Genomic DNA, 14,513 nt, shown 5'->3' with positions numbered 1-14,513 from the left:
ATGTTATGAGGTGGACATGAATTAGACAAGGTCTTACTATCATAGGGGTCAAAGTCTAAGTTATCGGACTTGGTTTATGACACACACCCAGTCATTGATGCAAATGCATACCAATTTTGGTTAACCTAAGTTTTATAGTACAAAAATTATGCATGGGACACAAAGTGGGACAGATGGACTGACATGGTTATTCCTCAATACCCCTCAAACGCAGTATATAGGGGTATAATAAAAACAACCAAGGTTTAGATGGTGATAATATTTCTATCATATAACAAAACAATGTTTCAATGTCCCCCGCTGAAGCAGTTGACCTAATATGAAATAATTCTGTTCAGTAGTACAGTTAAGGAAAGTGTGATGGAAATATTTTTTGGATAAATAGCAGACAGAAGAACAGACAAGGTGAATGCAATATAGCCTTCACTCTAGGAATGATAGTATAATATTTTTTTTGTTTCTTTAAATCTTTTCACAAATATCCTACAAAAAATGTACATTGTAGATGTGAGAATGCAATTTCCATATAAATTTTATTTCCAAGGGGCATTACTCCCTTCAAAATAATTGATCAGTACTAATTTTCAAACTCGTCAGGCATTGCTATAAACTTTTGATATAAATTTCCTTAAAATATGTCAAGAATTTTAAATGTGAGAGCACTTTCAAGACCAAACAAACAGACAGACACAGATCTAGTATTTCTAGGTCTTCACACTGCTTTGCATTGGAGATAAAAAAAGATTTACACAATCTTCTCAAATGACTTCCGAAGTATGTCACCTGTATGAAAGATTATTTTAATGTTGTGGTAGGGCACAACAGAGGAGTAAATTAACAAAAGGTTAAAATTGACCCTTAATAGTTGTATTATTACTATAAATATAATTCTTAATATTTCTTTTTGGCACATCACATTACAATTTATGAAGAAATGACCCCTTAATTACGAATTATTTGTGTTGTAAAGTAAATTTTAGGTCCAATTTTCTCATAACTTATAACAGCTTTGTGCATCATTTACTCTATCCTGATCCAGCAAAAAAGTTTGTCTCTAGGGATTTAATTTTTATCTGGAACATTTTGTATCATAGGATGCGGCCAAGGTTTCCTCAATTGTTTAGCTCTGAAAAATGCACAAAATCATCATATTTTGATTTTGGAGACTATTACCAGGGCCTTAACTACCATTGAGGCAGACAAATATAATTAGTTTTTCCAAGGGGCATAACTCTTTTAAAAATAATTGATCAGTACTGATTTTCGAACTTGTCTAAGACATTGCTGATATAAACCTATGATATAAGATTCATAAAAATCTGGCAAGAATTGAACACATGACAGTGCTACACAAGAGCTGGCAGACGGTGGAAAGAACAGACGGACGCCCGGTATTTCTATGTCGAAAACATCCTTGCATTTTCATAGATGATCAAGAATAAAGAAATGCATACTTCGAATAGTAATTAATGTTGACGTGCAGCTTCTGTACTTTTATTTCAACTACTTTAGGTATCTAACTCTCTGTCTGTTACCATCATCTGTAAACCAGCATTTGATTCTGCAACTATTTATTTCCTGTGAAAAAGTCTCATGAACAAGTTTGACCGTAAGGGATTTTGGTTGATGGTTGGTTCTTGCTCATGTAAGAGATCTTTGTCTGCCCTTCAGCATTTAAAGACATGGTGCAGGTCAACAATGACCAAGGACAGATTATTTGTTTTAGCCATGCTTCACGTCCACCATACGGACAATGTAGGGCAAGTGGACCCAGAAGTTGTTCTCAAATGATGGGATCTTTATTAGTGGCACAAGAAAGGTCGAACTGGCATTCACAGACAGTGACTAGGTTCCACTTTTTAGGCCAGTGATATTGTTGTCTTTTTTCAAAACTACCTGTACCGTTTTTTATTGGGAAAAATGCATATTTTTTATTGAAATTGGGAAATTTGTATATTTTATTCTAAACACATCTCCGATTTTTTGCTGACCTTTGCTGTCTTTTTTGCAACTTTTTTTCATGTATATTTTGGTTGTCAGACATTTTCAACCTGAAAGGTACTTTTCGGAGAGGGGAAAGAAACAGAAGCAATGATGGTACTTAATGCATTGAAAACCACATGTGTTACAAACACCGTGATGATTCTGATCAGAAAAATGGATCTTAAAAGTGCTTTCTAATATCAAAATACATGAATACGATATTTACAAACATTACTACCAATGCCATCACTGTTTGGGGAAAATGTAAAACATTTTGGGAGGAATTTTAAGCCATTTTTTTTAGTAATTGGGAATTTTATCTAGGGGAAAAAGCCGAATTTCGGCTGTAATTTGAGGCAAACAATATCACTGTAGGCATTATTCAAGTGTTATTATAATGTGTTATTTTTAATGAAGTGTTGACCACACACACTTGTCCTGCTTTTTCTTCTATCAAACATGTATCCTACTGCAAATGGATACATGTTTGATGGTACAAAATTCGAGGTGCGTATCTGTCAGCAAGCTCTGATAGCCTAATGCAGTTCTTCATACGGTAAACATGGTAAATATGAAACAAAAACAGATGTAACAAGTTATATTTCGGACCCTAATAATAAAATTTTCATTCACCTGGGGGCCTAAATCTGATGCCCCAATACCCCTGCCTTGTTTGTTTCTGATGTCTAGTTACGGCCCTGATTACATATTCTTATGTCAAGATGTGTTTAACCTAGCGTTAAGGCTATTGAAATATGTCATTTTAAGGATGTAGTCTGATCAGGTTTAGGAATTTTTGGACTCCTTGGGTTTTTCCTACAATACAGGGCAAAATATTTTGCCCCATATCACCCACTTTTTTTTCATAGACTTCAATAGGGCATAAAAAGGTCATTACAAAATTAAAGCAGATTCTAAATTTTTTTTCGATAATGCCAATGCTAAATATAAGGTGAAAGTCCAAGTCAGCCTTTGCCAGCCATTTTTTAAAAATCAAATATCTCAAAAAGGAGTTCCATAACCTATCAATATTTTTAGCTTATTTGTTCCTTAACTAATGCTCTTCTGACTTATAGTATCAATTTTAAAATCTAGATTTATTTAATTTCACCTAACTACATCCTTAAGAACTAGATAATGGCCTTTTTGATATTTTACGATATAATTGAAATTCAAAGTGATATTTGACCAAAAGTGAACGTTGTTCTTTCAAATGATGCTAAACTTCTACTACCTATTCATCTTTATTTTTTCTGTTTCTTCATCCTCACTGCTTTCAACACCTTCCTCTATATGATCTTCATTGCCATTTGTTAAGGTAGCTCCCTGAAAAAACATAAAACAAATATATGATAGAGAAAATCATCCAAGACCCCAGGGCAACATCTTTTGTTTTTAATTGTTATATGTCTACATTGTCCTCACTTTAGGACTGTTCCAACATTTATCCAGTGGAGGATGGGAGTCACTCAAATTAATCAAGTATGGGTTGTTGCATTTTCCTTAGAATTTTGCAAGAATAATGTAGGTTGAATGAAAATTTTATTTCTGGGCAGTTTGGGTCGTAAAAAAGTGTCTCTCATGTGTTCAATTTTGGTACAGCCCTTACATAAGATATATACATTGATATCAAATTTAAAAATCAAATTGTCTAAGAGTCTTGTACTTATTTGCTTGCCATATGGTTTTGGTGCTTACAAACCATTGAAAGAGGCTTGAAGATATTTCTATACTGATGGCAAAGATTGGTTGCTGTCTCTCTGTTGTTTATCTGCTGAATCAGTTCAATTTTATTTAATTTATTCATGACTAATACAGTTTTTGATATCAAAGTACTATTCAATGTTTAGACAATCTGAATTATCTCCCCTACTGACTGTGTAATGAAATCCTTAATCCCTCTTACATATTTGGTGTCTCTCTTCTGTGCCATATCTTTTACCACCAACTTTCCTTATTCCAAAGTCAGCACCTAATGGGGGTAAGAATAGCTTTCATTCTTTATTGCGAATTTAAAATCAAATGTTACATTTTACCCCCTCCCCCCTCATTGAAGGGGTGCAGGGCGTCAAAATGTTTTCTAATACAGATATAATTTACCTTTACAAACTGACCATACAACATTGCCTTATTATTATATGTTTTTGTCTTTTTATTACTGACAGGTCCACTGTCTCCGACTTTCTTAACAGCTACACCATCCTGTAAAGAACCAAATTCTAATACATATATTAAAACTATGGGGAAAAAAACAAGCTTTTATTCAACATGTTCACAGGGATATTTTTTCTGTAAGCATTTATGAATTAAAACTGTAAATATTTAACCAATTAATATTTGTGAGTGATTTATATGTGACTTTTTAAAGTAGAAAACAGCATGTTCAACTGAAAACCTTATTCAGATTGCTAAATAATTTTAACTCTCATCAGTTAAGAAGGGATTTTTTTGGTGAGTTCATCTACAGTATCACTAGCCTGTCAACACGAGGGTTTGAGTTCAAATCCTGTATGTGGTAGGTACATTTGACTCCTATCTAAATTGACTAGGATTGCTTGTTTTCCTGCTGAAGGTTGGTGGTTCTCTAGAGAAACTCAGGCTTCCTCCACCAATACCAAGTGGTCAAGAGTGCAGAAAGTAGTGTTAAATACCAACTAAATCAATCAATCATTCAACACTTTTGCTCTAAGTAACAAATCTCATATGTTTTATATTCCAAAAGGTTGCTTCTTTTAAAGATATTGTTTTATTACAACACTGAAAAAAAGATACATCAACCAGTTAACTTGACAACAAGAAAATGATTACAGAAATTAAACAGTTGGTAAATCTGTAATCATTGCTACATTTTGGGGATCACCTTTGTAAGAAAATCTTACATCAGAAGACTTGACAGATATACTATTTGCTGCCTTGTTAAATACATGGTCCCACCACTGGAATGTAAATTCGTCTCCTTTATTATGTCCTACCTGTAAATATAAGTAAATGTTAATGTTACACTACTATTTCAGGTTAGGGTGAAGGTTGGTGCCTGTTTAAACCTGATGCATTTGTTTACACCTGTCCTAACTTGACCTAAGTCAGGAACCTGTTGTTCAGTGGTTGTCGTTTGTTGATGTGGTTCTTAAGTGTTTTTTGTATCTCTTTCTTTATATAGATTAGAACTTTGGTTTTCCTGTTTGAATTGTTTTACACTTGTCATTCTGGGGCCCTTTATAGCTTGCTGTTCTGATGTTCAGTGTGAGCCAAGGCTCTGTGTTGAAGTCTGTACTTTGACCTATAATTGTTTTCTTTTTACACATTGTGACTTGGATGGAGAGTTGTCTCATTGGCACTCATACCACATCTTCTTATTTCTAAATACACTTAAATCAGTTGTATAATAGTCAAATTAAAAATAACTTGCACAAAAGTGCACATGCTGAAATGTCTCACCGGTTTTACTGACCATGAATAACAGTTTAACAAAATACAAATATGTAACAAAAACAACAAAATACAGCTGACTCATTGGGTCTAGAAGTCACTTTCAAAAACATAAAAAGTATTTCTTTTATCATGGATTTTTCATACAAAATAATGAAAAAGTTTCAGCTGAATTCAAAGTAAGTACATGAAGTAATTCATAATGAAAAATTGAAAAATAAATAAAAATGAAATAAACATGATAAATAAAAGATTAATTTAATGTCCTGTTGAATAAATAATAAATTAATAATTAAAGAACCTAAGTGAGCGCGCTCACATACCCCACGTCCCCACATTGTCATTGGAGAAATAAAATAAGTGTAAGAAAAAAAATTGTATCAGAAAAAAAAATTTAATCATAATTTCCTGTCAATATGCACATCTACATAGTATGTCCTTATTATCTACACAGTTTCATGAAATTCTGTTGTGCGGTTTGAGAGGAGTTGCGATGACAAAAGGTTGCAGTAGTATATTGGGCAAATAAGTTCAAAGGGAAGTAACTCTTGGAAAAAAAATTGAATCTTAATTTCCTGTCGATATGCACATCTAAGTAGTAAGTCCTTATTATCTGAACAGGTTTCATGAAATTTTGTTGTGTGGTTTGAGAGGAGTTGCGATGACAAAAGGTTGCAGTAGTATATTGGGCAAATAAGTTCAAAGGGGCGTAACTCCTGGAAAAAAAATTGAATCGTAATTTCCTGTCGATATGCACATCTACGTAGAAGTCCTTATTATCTGAAAAGGTTTCATGAAATTCTGTTGTGTGGTTTGAGAGGAGTTGCGATGACAAACTGTTGCAGTAGTACATTAAAGTAAATAAGTTCAAAGGGGCGTAACTCCTAGAAAAAAAATTGAATCTTAATTTCCTGTCGATATGCACAACTACATAGTATGTCCTTATTATTTAAAAAGGTTTCGTGAAATTCTGTTATGTGGTTTGAGAGGAGTTGTGATGACAAAGAAACAGGACTGACGGACGGACGGGTCAAAAACATTATTCCCTCCGCAACTTGTTGCATGAGGTATAATTATAATAAAGAATCGTAAAATATTCAGATTAATTAAGCAGTAACCTTTTTACGTTTTAATACTACAGGCAAACACAAAACACACTCTTTACTGTTAACTTAATTATCAAAATTGAAATAACAATCTACTATTTATCAAGCTTTTCATGTGTATAACACTCCATGCCGATGTCAGAATGCTTTCATTGTATACTTGTCCAGATTTCTAGGATAGTTTGTCATAAAAAAGAACACCTTTTCATCGTTGATCATATTTCGTAATTCATTGCTTCCAAAAAATCATTAAAAGCACTTTCTCTCAAGTCACTGTATAAGGAGCAGTGGAGAATAAAGTGACACTCATCCTCCCTGGAGTTGCTGTTACAAAATTACATTTATAAGCGTTCATTTGGTTTCTCACTGTTAAATCTTCCTGTCTCAAGCCTCAAAGGAAGAATTCCACATAACAATTGTGTTAGAAAAGAACATTCAGTTTTGTTCAAATTTAATTTACCTAATATAAGTTCTATTTATCTATCCTTTAGATTCACATACCGGTAAGTTCTCAACTTCAGAGTTTTCAAAATGTCGTTTTTCCATTAACAGTTGTAATATTCTTTCAAAACGGATTTGAACAAATTCATCCTAATAATGTCCTTGCGCTCAAAATATTCCACTATATCAAGTTTCGTGAGTATGTCTTTGAAATCAGAACACCAATTATTTCTACATCTCTCATAGTCATGATTGAAAGCTTATTTGGTAATGCGATTGTCATCAAATAGAACAAGTTTATTCCAGAGACGCACAATATTAGTCCAAATGTCTGTATATTGACCTTTGCATGCTTTGGTAACTTCTGATTTATATCTGTGATCTTGTTGAAACAGCACTTTAACATGTTTAAAAAGTGTATAATCATTTATATTTGGCAATTAACAAACTGTTTGTTGACCTTTACACATCTTTTGTTTTTTTTTATCTATCCTAAGGTGTCCATCTCATTGACATATGTCCCCACCTCATTTTATTCATATTCAATTCCATGAAAAAATTAAAGTATAAGCCTGAAAAATGACCTCTTGTGCATCATGCTTTATATAAAATTATTTATATAAGGTCACAATAGACCTTATCGCTATTTGGAAATCTTTGTCGCTTGACACGAGAATCTGCGCCTCTTGAACTATTGACGTCATACAATAATCACTTTTCCATTGTGGCGTCAAAGTTACTTTCTATTGTGACGTCAAAATTTTATGCGAACCTTTGTGATGTCCAGTAATGGCGACAAATAGAGATAAGGTGTATATGATTGCTAAAGGCACATTACATTGCTGCAACATTGGATAGCACAACAATGAATTAAACAACCTTTGTGAGCAACTAGGCAAACAAAATCTCACCAGATTCCTAGGTTCAAAGACTTATATAACTCCTACAAAAGTCAACTGATAAAATGATAATTTCTTGTGGATATGCACATCTACATACATGTATTATGTCCTTATTATCTACAAAGTTTCATGAAATTCTGTTGTGTGGTTTCAGATGAGTTGTGATGACAAACTGTTGCAGTAGTATACAGGGTTTTTCAAGGAGCCATGTGGGCCATTAGTAAAATAGATTTTCATGATTTTGGGGCCCACAGTAAATCTTAATAGCCCACAAAATTTATAGAATTTTTTATTCTCAATACAAATTTTGGGGACACCTAGGCTTAGTTTCCCAGTCTATAGAACTGAGGACAGGGACACTTGAAATATTTACTTTCATTATGTATATACATGTAAATGATCTTATTGATATTGTTTGTTTTCATTTTGTTATGTTATATCACATGCTATGAAAAATATATGTTCATCATGTTGTTCCAACCAAATGTCTGTTACAATGCATGTGGAATGTCTATTTTAACCACATGTCTGTTAATGCGTGTGGAATGCCTATAGTAACCACATGTCTGTAAATGTGTGTGGAATACCCTTTTTTAACCACATGTCTGTTAATGCGTGTGGAATGCCAATTTTAACCATATCTGTTAATGTGTGTGGAATGCCTATTTTAACCACATGTCTGTTAATGCATGTGGAATGCCTATTTTAACCACGTGTGTTAATGTGTGTGGAACGTCTATTTTAACCACATGTCTATTAATGCGTGTGGAACGCCTATTTTAACCACATGTCCGTTAATGCGTGTGGAATGCCTATTTTAACCATGTCCGTTAATGTGTGTGGAATACCTAGTTTAACCACAAGTCCTTTAATGTGTGTGGAATGCCTATTTCAACCACATGTCTGTTAATGCGTGTGGAATGCCTATTTCAACCAAATGTCTGTTAATGCGTGTGGCACACCTATTTTAACCACATCTGTTCATGTGTGTGGAATGGTTATTTTAACCACATGTCCATTAATGTGTGTGGAATGCCTATTTTAACCAGGTCCATTATGCGTTTGAAATACCTAGTTTAACCACACGTCCTTTAATGCGTGTGGAATGCCTATTTCAACCACATGTCTGTTAATGCGTGTGGAATGCCTATTTCAACCAAATGTCTGTTAATGCGTGTTGAATGCCTATTTTAACCAAATGTCTGTTAATCCATGTGGAATGCCTATTCTTCCCTTGTGTGATCATTATTATTCTGTCAACTGTGTAATTTGTGTATCTGTAGTTATTATTGATAGAATACCAATTTCGTTCATAGTATCCGTAATTTCAATGAATTTGTGTATATTTCAATGGCGGACGAAGAAAAATTTAACAAAATAAATGATGTGTGACAAGCAACTTGGAAAGAAAAATTACGAGACATCTGAGATGAATATGACCTCAGGGTTCATGTATCAGACCAAAAACAATTCTATGACTAAGTTACATGTAGAAACATAACATCCCCACAAAACAGAACAGCCAGAAGCATTTGACATGTGTATGTGTAGATGAAATCAAGTTGTGAAATGGGAGCCTGTGATCAGGTGATCATGGCCCAACCTCAACTTTGTGTCAGTTGAATTACGAACTGAATCCCAGACTTCTAAAAAACGTAACAGTTTTAAAGCTGGTTTTTTGGCAGATTATTATTCTTTCCAGCGGAACTACATTTGATATCATGTGATTAAAATAATAATAAGTTTCATAGTACACTTGCAATGTGGGCTAACAGGGGTAGATTTAAGATCAGAAAGAACCTGGTCCATAGGGCCAGAAATTTTTTTGATAAACTGGCCCTAAAGTCAGCGGTCCGCTGTGTGGACCTCTCCAAAAGGGGGGTTTGGGGTTGTTTCCCTCCATGATTTTTTTTATGCAAAATCCTGCATTCTGAGAGCCTCTGATGTGAAAATCCATGTAGATAACAGTCAATCTTTTAGCATTATATTTATGTTATCAAATATTTTCAGAATTAAAATTGTGTCACACAGTTTATTTTTGAAATGTATGTTAATGTAAAAATAAGCAGATGTGGTATGATTGCCAATGAGACAACTCTCCACCACAGACCAAATGACTCAGAAGTTAACAACTATAGGTCACTGTACAGCAAACTCTCCACTAGAGACCAAATGACATAGAAGTTAACATCTATAGGTCACTGTACAGCAAACTCTACACCAGAGACCAAATGACTCAGAAGTAAACAACTATTGGTCACTCTACATGTCCCATGATCCGTATTCTCCAGCCATCTATAAGAAGCTTTCCACGACAGAATAAATTCTCTCTTCCGTTTTTCTGTTTCATACTTTTTTCGTTTCTCCTTTTGATCTTCACAATTAGCTGCAGCGGGACGTTTCTGTGGGTTAAAATTATGTAGAAAACACTCCATCTCGGCTTTGTTTTAAAATATTATTAGGGCTGCCATTTTGATAACTGAAGTCTCGCGAAATCACGGACGTTCGTTATTGGGTTATCGCCAGATAATGAGAAATTTGATTGGTCATTATTTTTATTCGGTATCTCGTATCTGCATATTGACCTTGGGTCCTTCTGGCCCGAAAATATTAACCTACTGGTTCAACTGGTCCCAAAACAGCTACTATACTTTCAAAACAATCAGCCTGAGCATCATTTAACTGGCCACGGGCCGGCAGCCCAGCGGTTACGTCGACCCTTGGCTAACAAGATAACATATTTATAAGCACACATCAAAAAGCACTTGCAAATGGTGAGTGGGCAACCGCTAATTTTAAACCCTGGATATTTAGACCAAAATTCTAAATTCAAAGGGGCATAATTCCTTGAAAAAAGTTCAATCATGATTTCTTGTCGATATGCACATCTACATAGTATGTCTTCATTATCTAAAAGTTTCATAAAATTCTGTTATGTCAGTGATCTCCCCAGGCCGTTTTAGCGTCGCGGCCCCGCGATGCTATAATTATTTACCGTGACGCTATAATAATTTCCGCGACGCTATAATTATTTTGAGGACGCTATTTTTTTCTTGTCTGTTCTATACATTGCCGCAATATCGATGTCCTAAATTTCGAACTTTCATCGAATTGCCGCTTGTGATCATAAAAATTATATCACCTTTAATTGTAATCCCTTCAAATCGGACATAAGAGGCAATTAAGATTGATTAAATAGGTGTTAATTGCCCTTTGGGTGATAACTGTTTGGATACGAATACCCCAAGCTGACACTTATGACATGACTGATAACACGTGGCCCAATTGCAAAATTTTGACATCGAGAAAATCATAAACAATTCGAAATCTACGTTTGAATCAAGGCAAATTCGTCTCCTAAGAGAAGAAAAAAAACGAGCGAACCTAACAGGCTGGTCGTTTGTTATTTCAAACTAACAACTTGTAAAGAAGTGTTTTCTTTCCATTCCGGTACTCGAGAGCGTACTTAAAACATTTCGATTCTGGGCAAAATAAGTTCTATACTTCATAAGAACGTGATGAAAATTGCCTTTAGGTAATGTTTCATCTATTTATTACAGTAAAATCGTGATATATTCATCCAATTCGCTTCTCAAACATTGTTTATTTTCGTAAATTTTTCTTCGACCGCCATTGATATATTTGTACTAATTACGGATCGGAAGCGGACCAGCTATGATCAAAATCCGCGTTTATACGGTAATAACTACAGACACAGAAACGGCACAGCTGACAGAATAATAATGATCCCAATAGGGAAAGCTACTCATTCCACATGAATTTACAGACTATTTGTTAGATCTCCTTGCAAAATGTATTTATTTCTATGTAAACGCATTGTTTCAATTAATTTACTGATTAAAGTAGTTTAACAATGTTAAAAACATAATCTGTTTGAAACAACTGGGACTGACTGATACATTGAGTCCCAGGAAATAATGAATTTCATAAACATGATGAACAGAATAGTTTTTAATTGAAATGGTATTACTATATGATACTTTCTTTTCCTTTTTGATATAAAAGAAGTTCTCTTTTGTACTAGATTTTTAGTTGGTAGTTTCTAACAAGAAAAATATAATTCTGTAACTATAAATGAATATTAAAGAAATAAACTAAAAGATTGGTTATACTTTATTGTATTCTCAGTTATGAATTGAAAAAAATCAACATAATAACTTAAAAGAAAGAGAGCATCGCCGGGACGCAACAAATGACATTGAAAAATAAATACAATTTTTTTTTACGCCAAATGTGATGCTATCCAAAATTCCTGGGGAGAACACTGTATGTGGTTTCATGGTTTCAAAGGAGTTGCGATGACAAGAACAGGACTGACAGATGGACTCACTGATGGACAGACGGGTCAAAAACATTATACCCTACAAAACAAAGTGTTGTAGGGTATAAATAGATCTCATAAGAACAGCCAAAGTGAGATGCAACCTAAGCTTAAGCATAATTACATTACATGGAGTATAAAATCTATTAAGAAGATATTACAAGGTTGATATAACAGTTGAATACTAACCCCTGCAGTATCATGCTTTAGCTTCACTTTGATTGCATCTGTAATACCACTTTCATTTTTACCAAGCCCAGATCCTGTAAAATAGGAAAATAACACTTTATAAATTATTTTGGGGCTTTGGGTCTATTTTTTTATGTTAGAGGTTTTTGCACCTCTTACCGATCTTTTAAGTAGGGTTATTGCAACTGATTTTTACACGTTACAGTTTGTTATTATGTTGAGCTGATACACCACTGTACAAATGCTGTACAAGGTTATGGAAGGTTGAGTGTTCACAAACATCTTCAACCTCACCACATTCTTTATAAGCCTGTCCCAAGTCAGGAGTGGTTGTCAGTATACGTAGTTCATCATTGTTCATGTTCTGTACATGCTGTAGTTCATGTCTTTCATATTTGTTTTTCTTAAAATTGTTTTGTTTAAGCTGTTAGTTTTTTCGTTTGAATTGTTTTATATTTTTTTGCTTACCATTATGGTATCGAGTCCATTTTCTCTCAATACACATTTGCACCACACATGTTCGCCCCTGGGTTCATTCGCACCCTATTTTCAATATTTAAATTTTCATTAATCATGTTAATAAAAATTTGAGAATTTTTATAAATGAAATATTTTTTGGGGTGATTTGATCATGTTGATGATTAATTTAATATTAAATGTTAATTATGTATGATTACTATCTGTTAATAGGTATTTACACAGCCAAATTTGGTATTATTGTTCTGTGTTTACAAATCATGATTGTTGTAATAACTAGCGTTGATGTAAATACTGCATGAAGTTAGCTTGCTATGAGTTAACTTAATGAAGATTTGGTATCTTCTGCCTTTCTTCTTTTCACAAGTCTGAGATGAATGAACTTTGCCTTAGGGATCATAGATTTATTCTTACGAGGAAGCTCCGAGCATGCTCGGAGGATGCTCAGAGCTTTTTCAGTAGGCTCTTCTCTGCAGTTTATGTGAAAATAATTATCATGATCCATTAAGATGTCAATCAAATCTACACCACTTCTATAATAAGGAAAGTAGAGCATTATAGAGGAAGCTCAATTAACACCTGTGTAAACATCTAATCTATTCAAATAAATTTTGCCTGAAATTTTACAAAACTATAGAATAGATTAGAAATTCTTCAACAGTACTGTGTAATGCTTGGAAAGAAATCTCAAGTCTCCACAAAAAGTGAAAGTCATTTAACAAAAAATATACAATTATTATATTTTTAAAATAATCATTTCTTTTTTTATAATAAAAAAAATTCTCAAATTTTATAATTAGATGATATGATTTAAATATAGTTTATGTTATATAATATGCTACATAAAAGTTATCAAGACACAAACAACAGTCAGGGGGCGATAGTAAACAAGTTATTTTTTTTAGTTACTTATATTAATAGGTATTTTTTGTTTTTTTAAATTATTTGATATAATCTCAATTGTTATTTTATATGTCAAAAGTGGACTAAATGTAGTTTTTAAGAATTTTTATATCATTTCATTAAGTAAAATTAAGTATTTATCCAACTTGAGATGAGTATAGAGAGATTACTTTAAAAATAATGACAAAAATATTACTTTTATAAATTATTTGATACATCTTCGAAAAATTAAGCATACTTACAATTATTTAAGGAACATATGTAATTGTTTTTGATAAAGATTTCAAATTATAAATAACTTCAAGTCTTAATTAAATCACAAAGTTCCATCCATTTATATTTGTTCATCTCTAAGATTTTAAAGGAAAATGTTATTTTAATAGCCCCAAGAGACCAATCTATGACCAAGAAGTGTGGCATCAGAAAGGCAATTAGTGTTTCAGGAGGATTTAAATAGTTTTATACTGCATGGGGAAAATAACCAGATGTGAAAATTTGGTAAAGCTTGTAAAACCTGTATGAATGGACACCTATAGAAATAATATTAACAGAAGTTACTTATTCATGATATATAAGTAATATTTGAAACAACCTTGTTTTCAATATAACTTGTATAGGTAATTTTGAAAATTACTAGTTTAAGTAATGCCCTTAACTAAACAATGGTTGTTTTTTTTTTTTTATAAAATAGCAATTTTAATGGATCATGATAATTATTTTCACATAAACTGCAGAGAAGAG

General features: G+C 33.2%; 1 protein-coding gene across 1 annotated transcript in view; it reads right to left on the bottom strand.

The window, feature by feature from the left end:
• Positions 1-14,513, bottom strand: part of LOC127722116 (G patch domain-containing protein 4-like) — a 36,615-nt gene that overhangs the window by 2,193 nt on the left and 19,909 nt on the right. Inside the window, exons 3-6 of the mRNA XM_052228957.1 lie at positions 12,393-12,466; positions 4,863-4,955; positions 4,084-4,185; positions 3,218-3,309 (exon numbers count right to left, since the gene is read on the bottom strand). Of these exons, the coding sequence (XP_052084917.1) occupies positions 3,218-3,309; positions 4,084-4,185; positions 4,863-4,955; positions 12,393-12,466 (361 nt within the window). The remainder of the gene's footprint in view (positions 1-3,217; positions 3,310-4,083; positions 4,186-4,862; positions 4,956-12,392; positions 12,467-14,513) is intronic.

The sequence above is a fragment of the Mytilus californianus genome, unplaced genomic scaffold, assembly GCF_021869535.1.
Source record: "Mytilus californianus isolate M0D057914Y unplaced genomic scaffold, xbMytCali1.0.p SCAF_12, whole genome shotgun sequence".
In the NCBI taxonomy this organism is placed as follows: Eukaryota; Metazoa; Mollusca; class Bivalvia; order Mytilida; family Mytilidae; genus Mytilus; species Mytilus californianus.
This window is presented reverse-complemented; position numbering and strand designations above follow the sequence as displayed.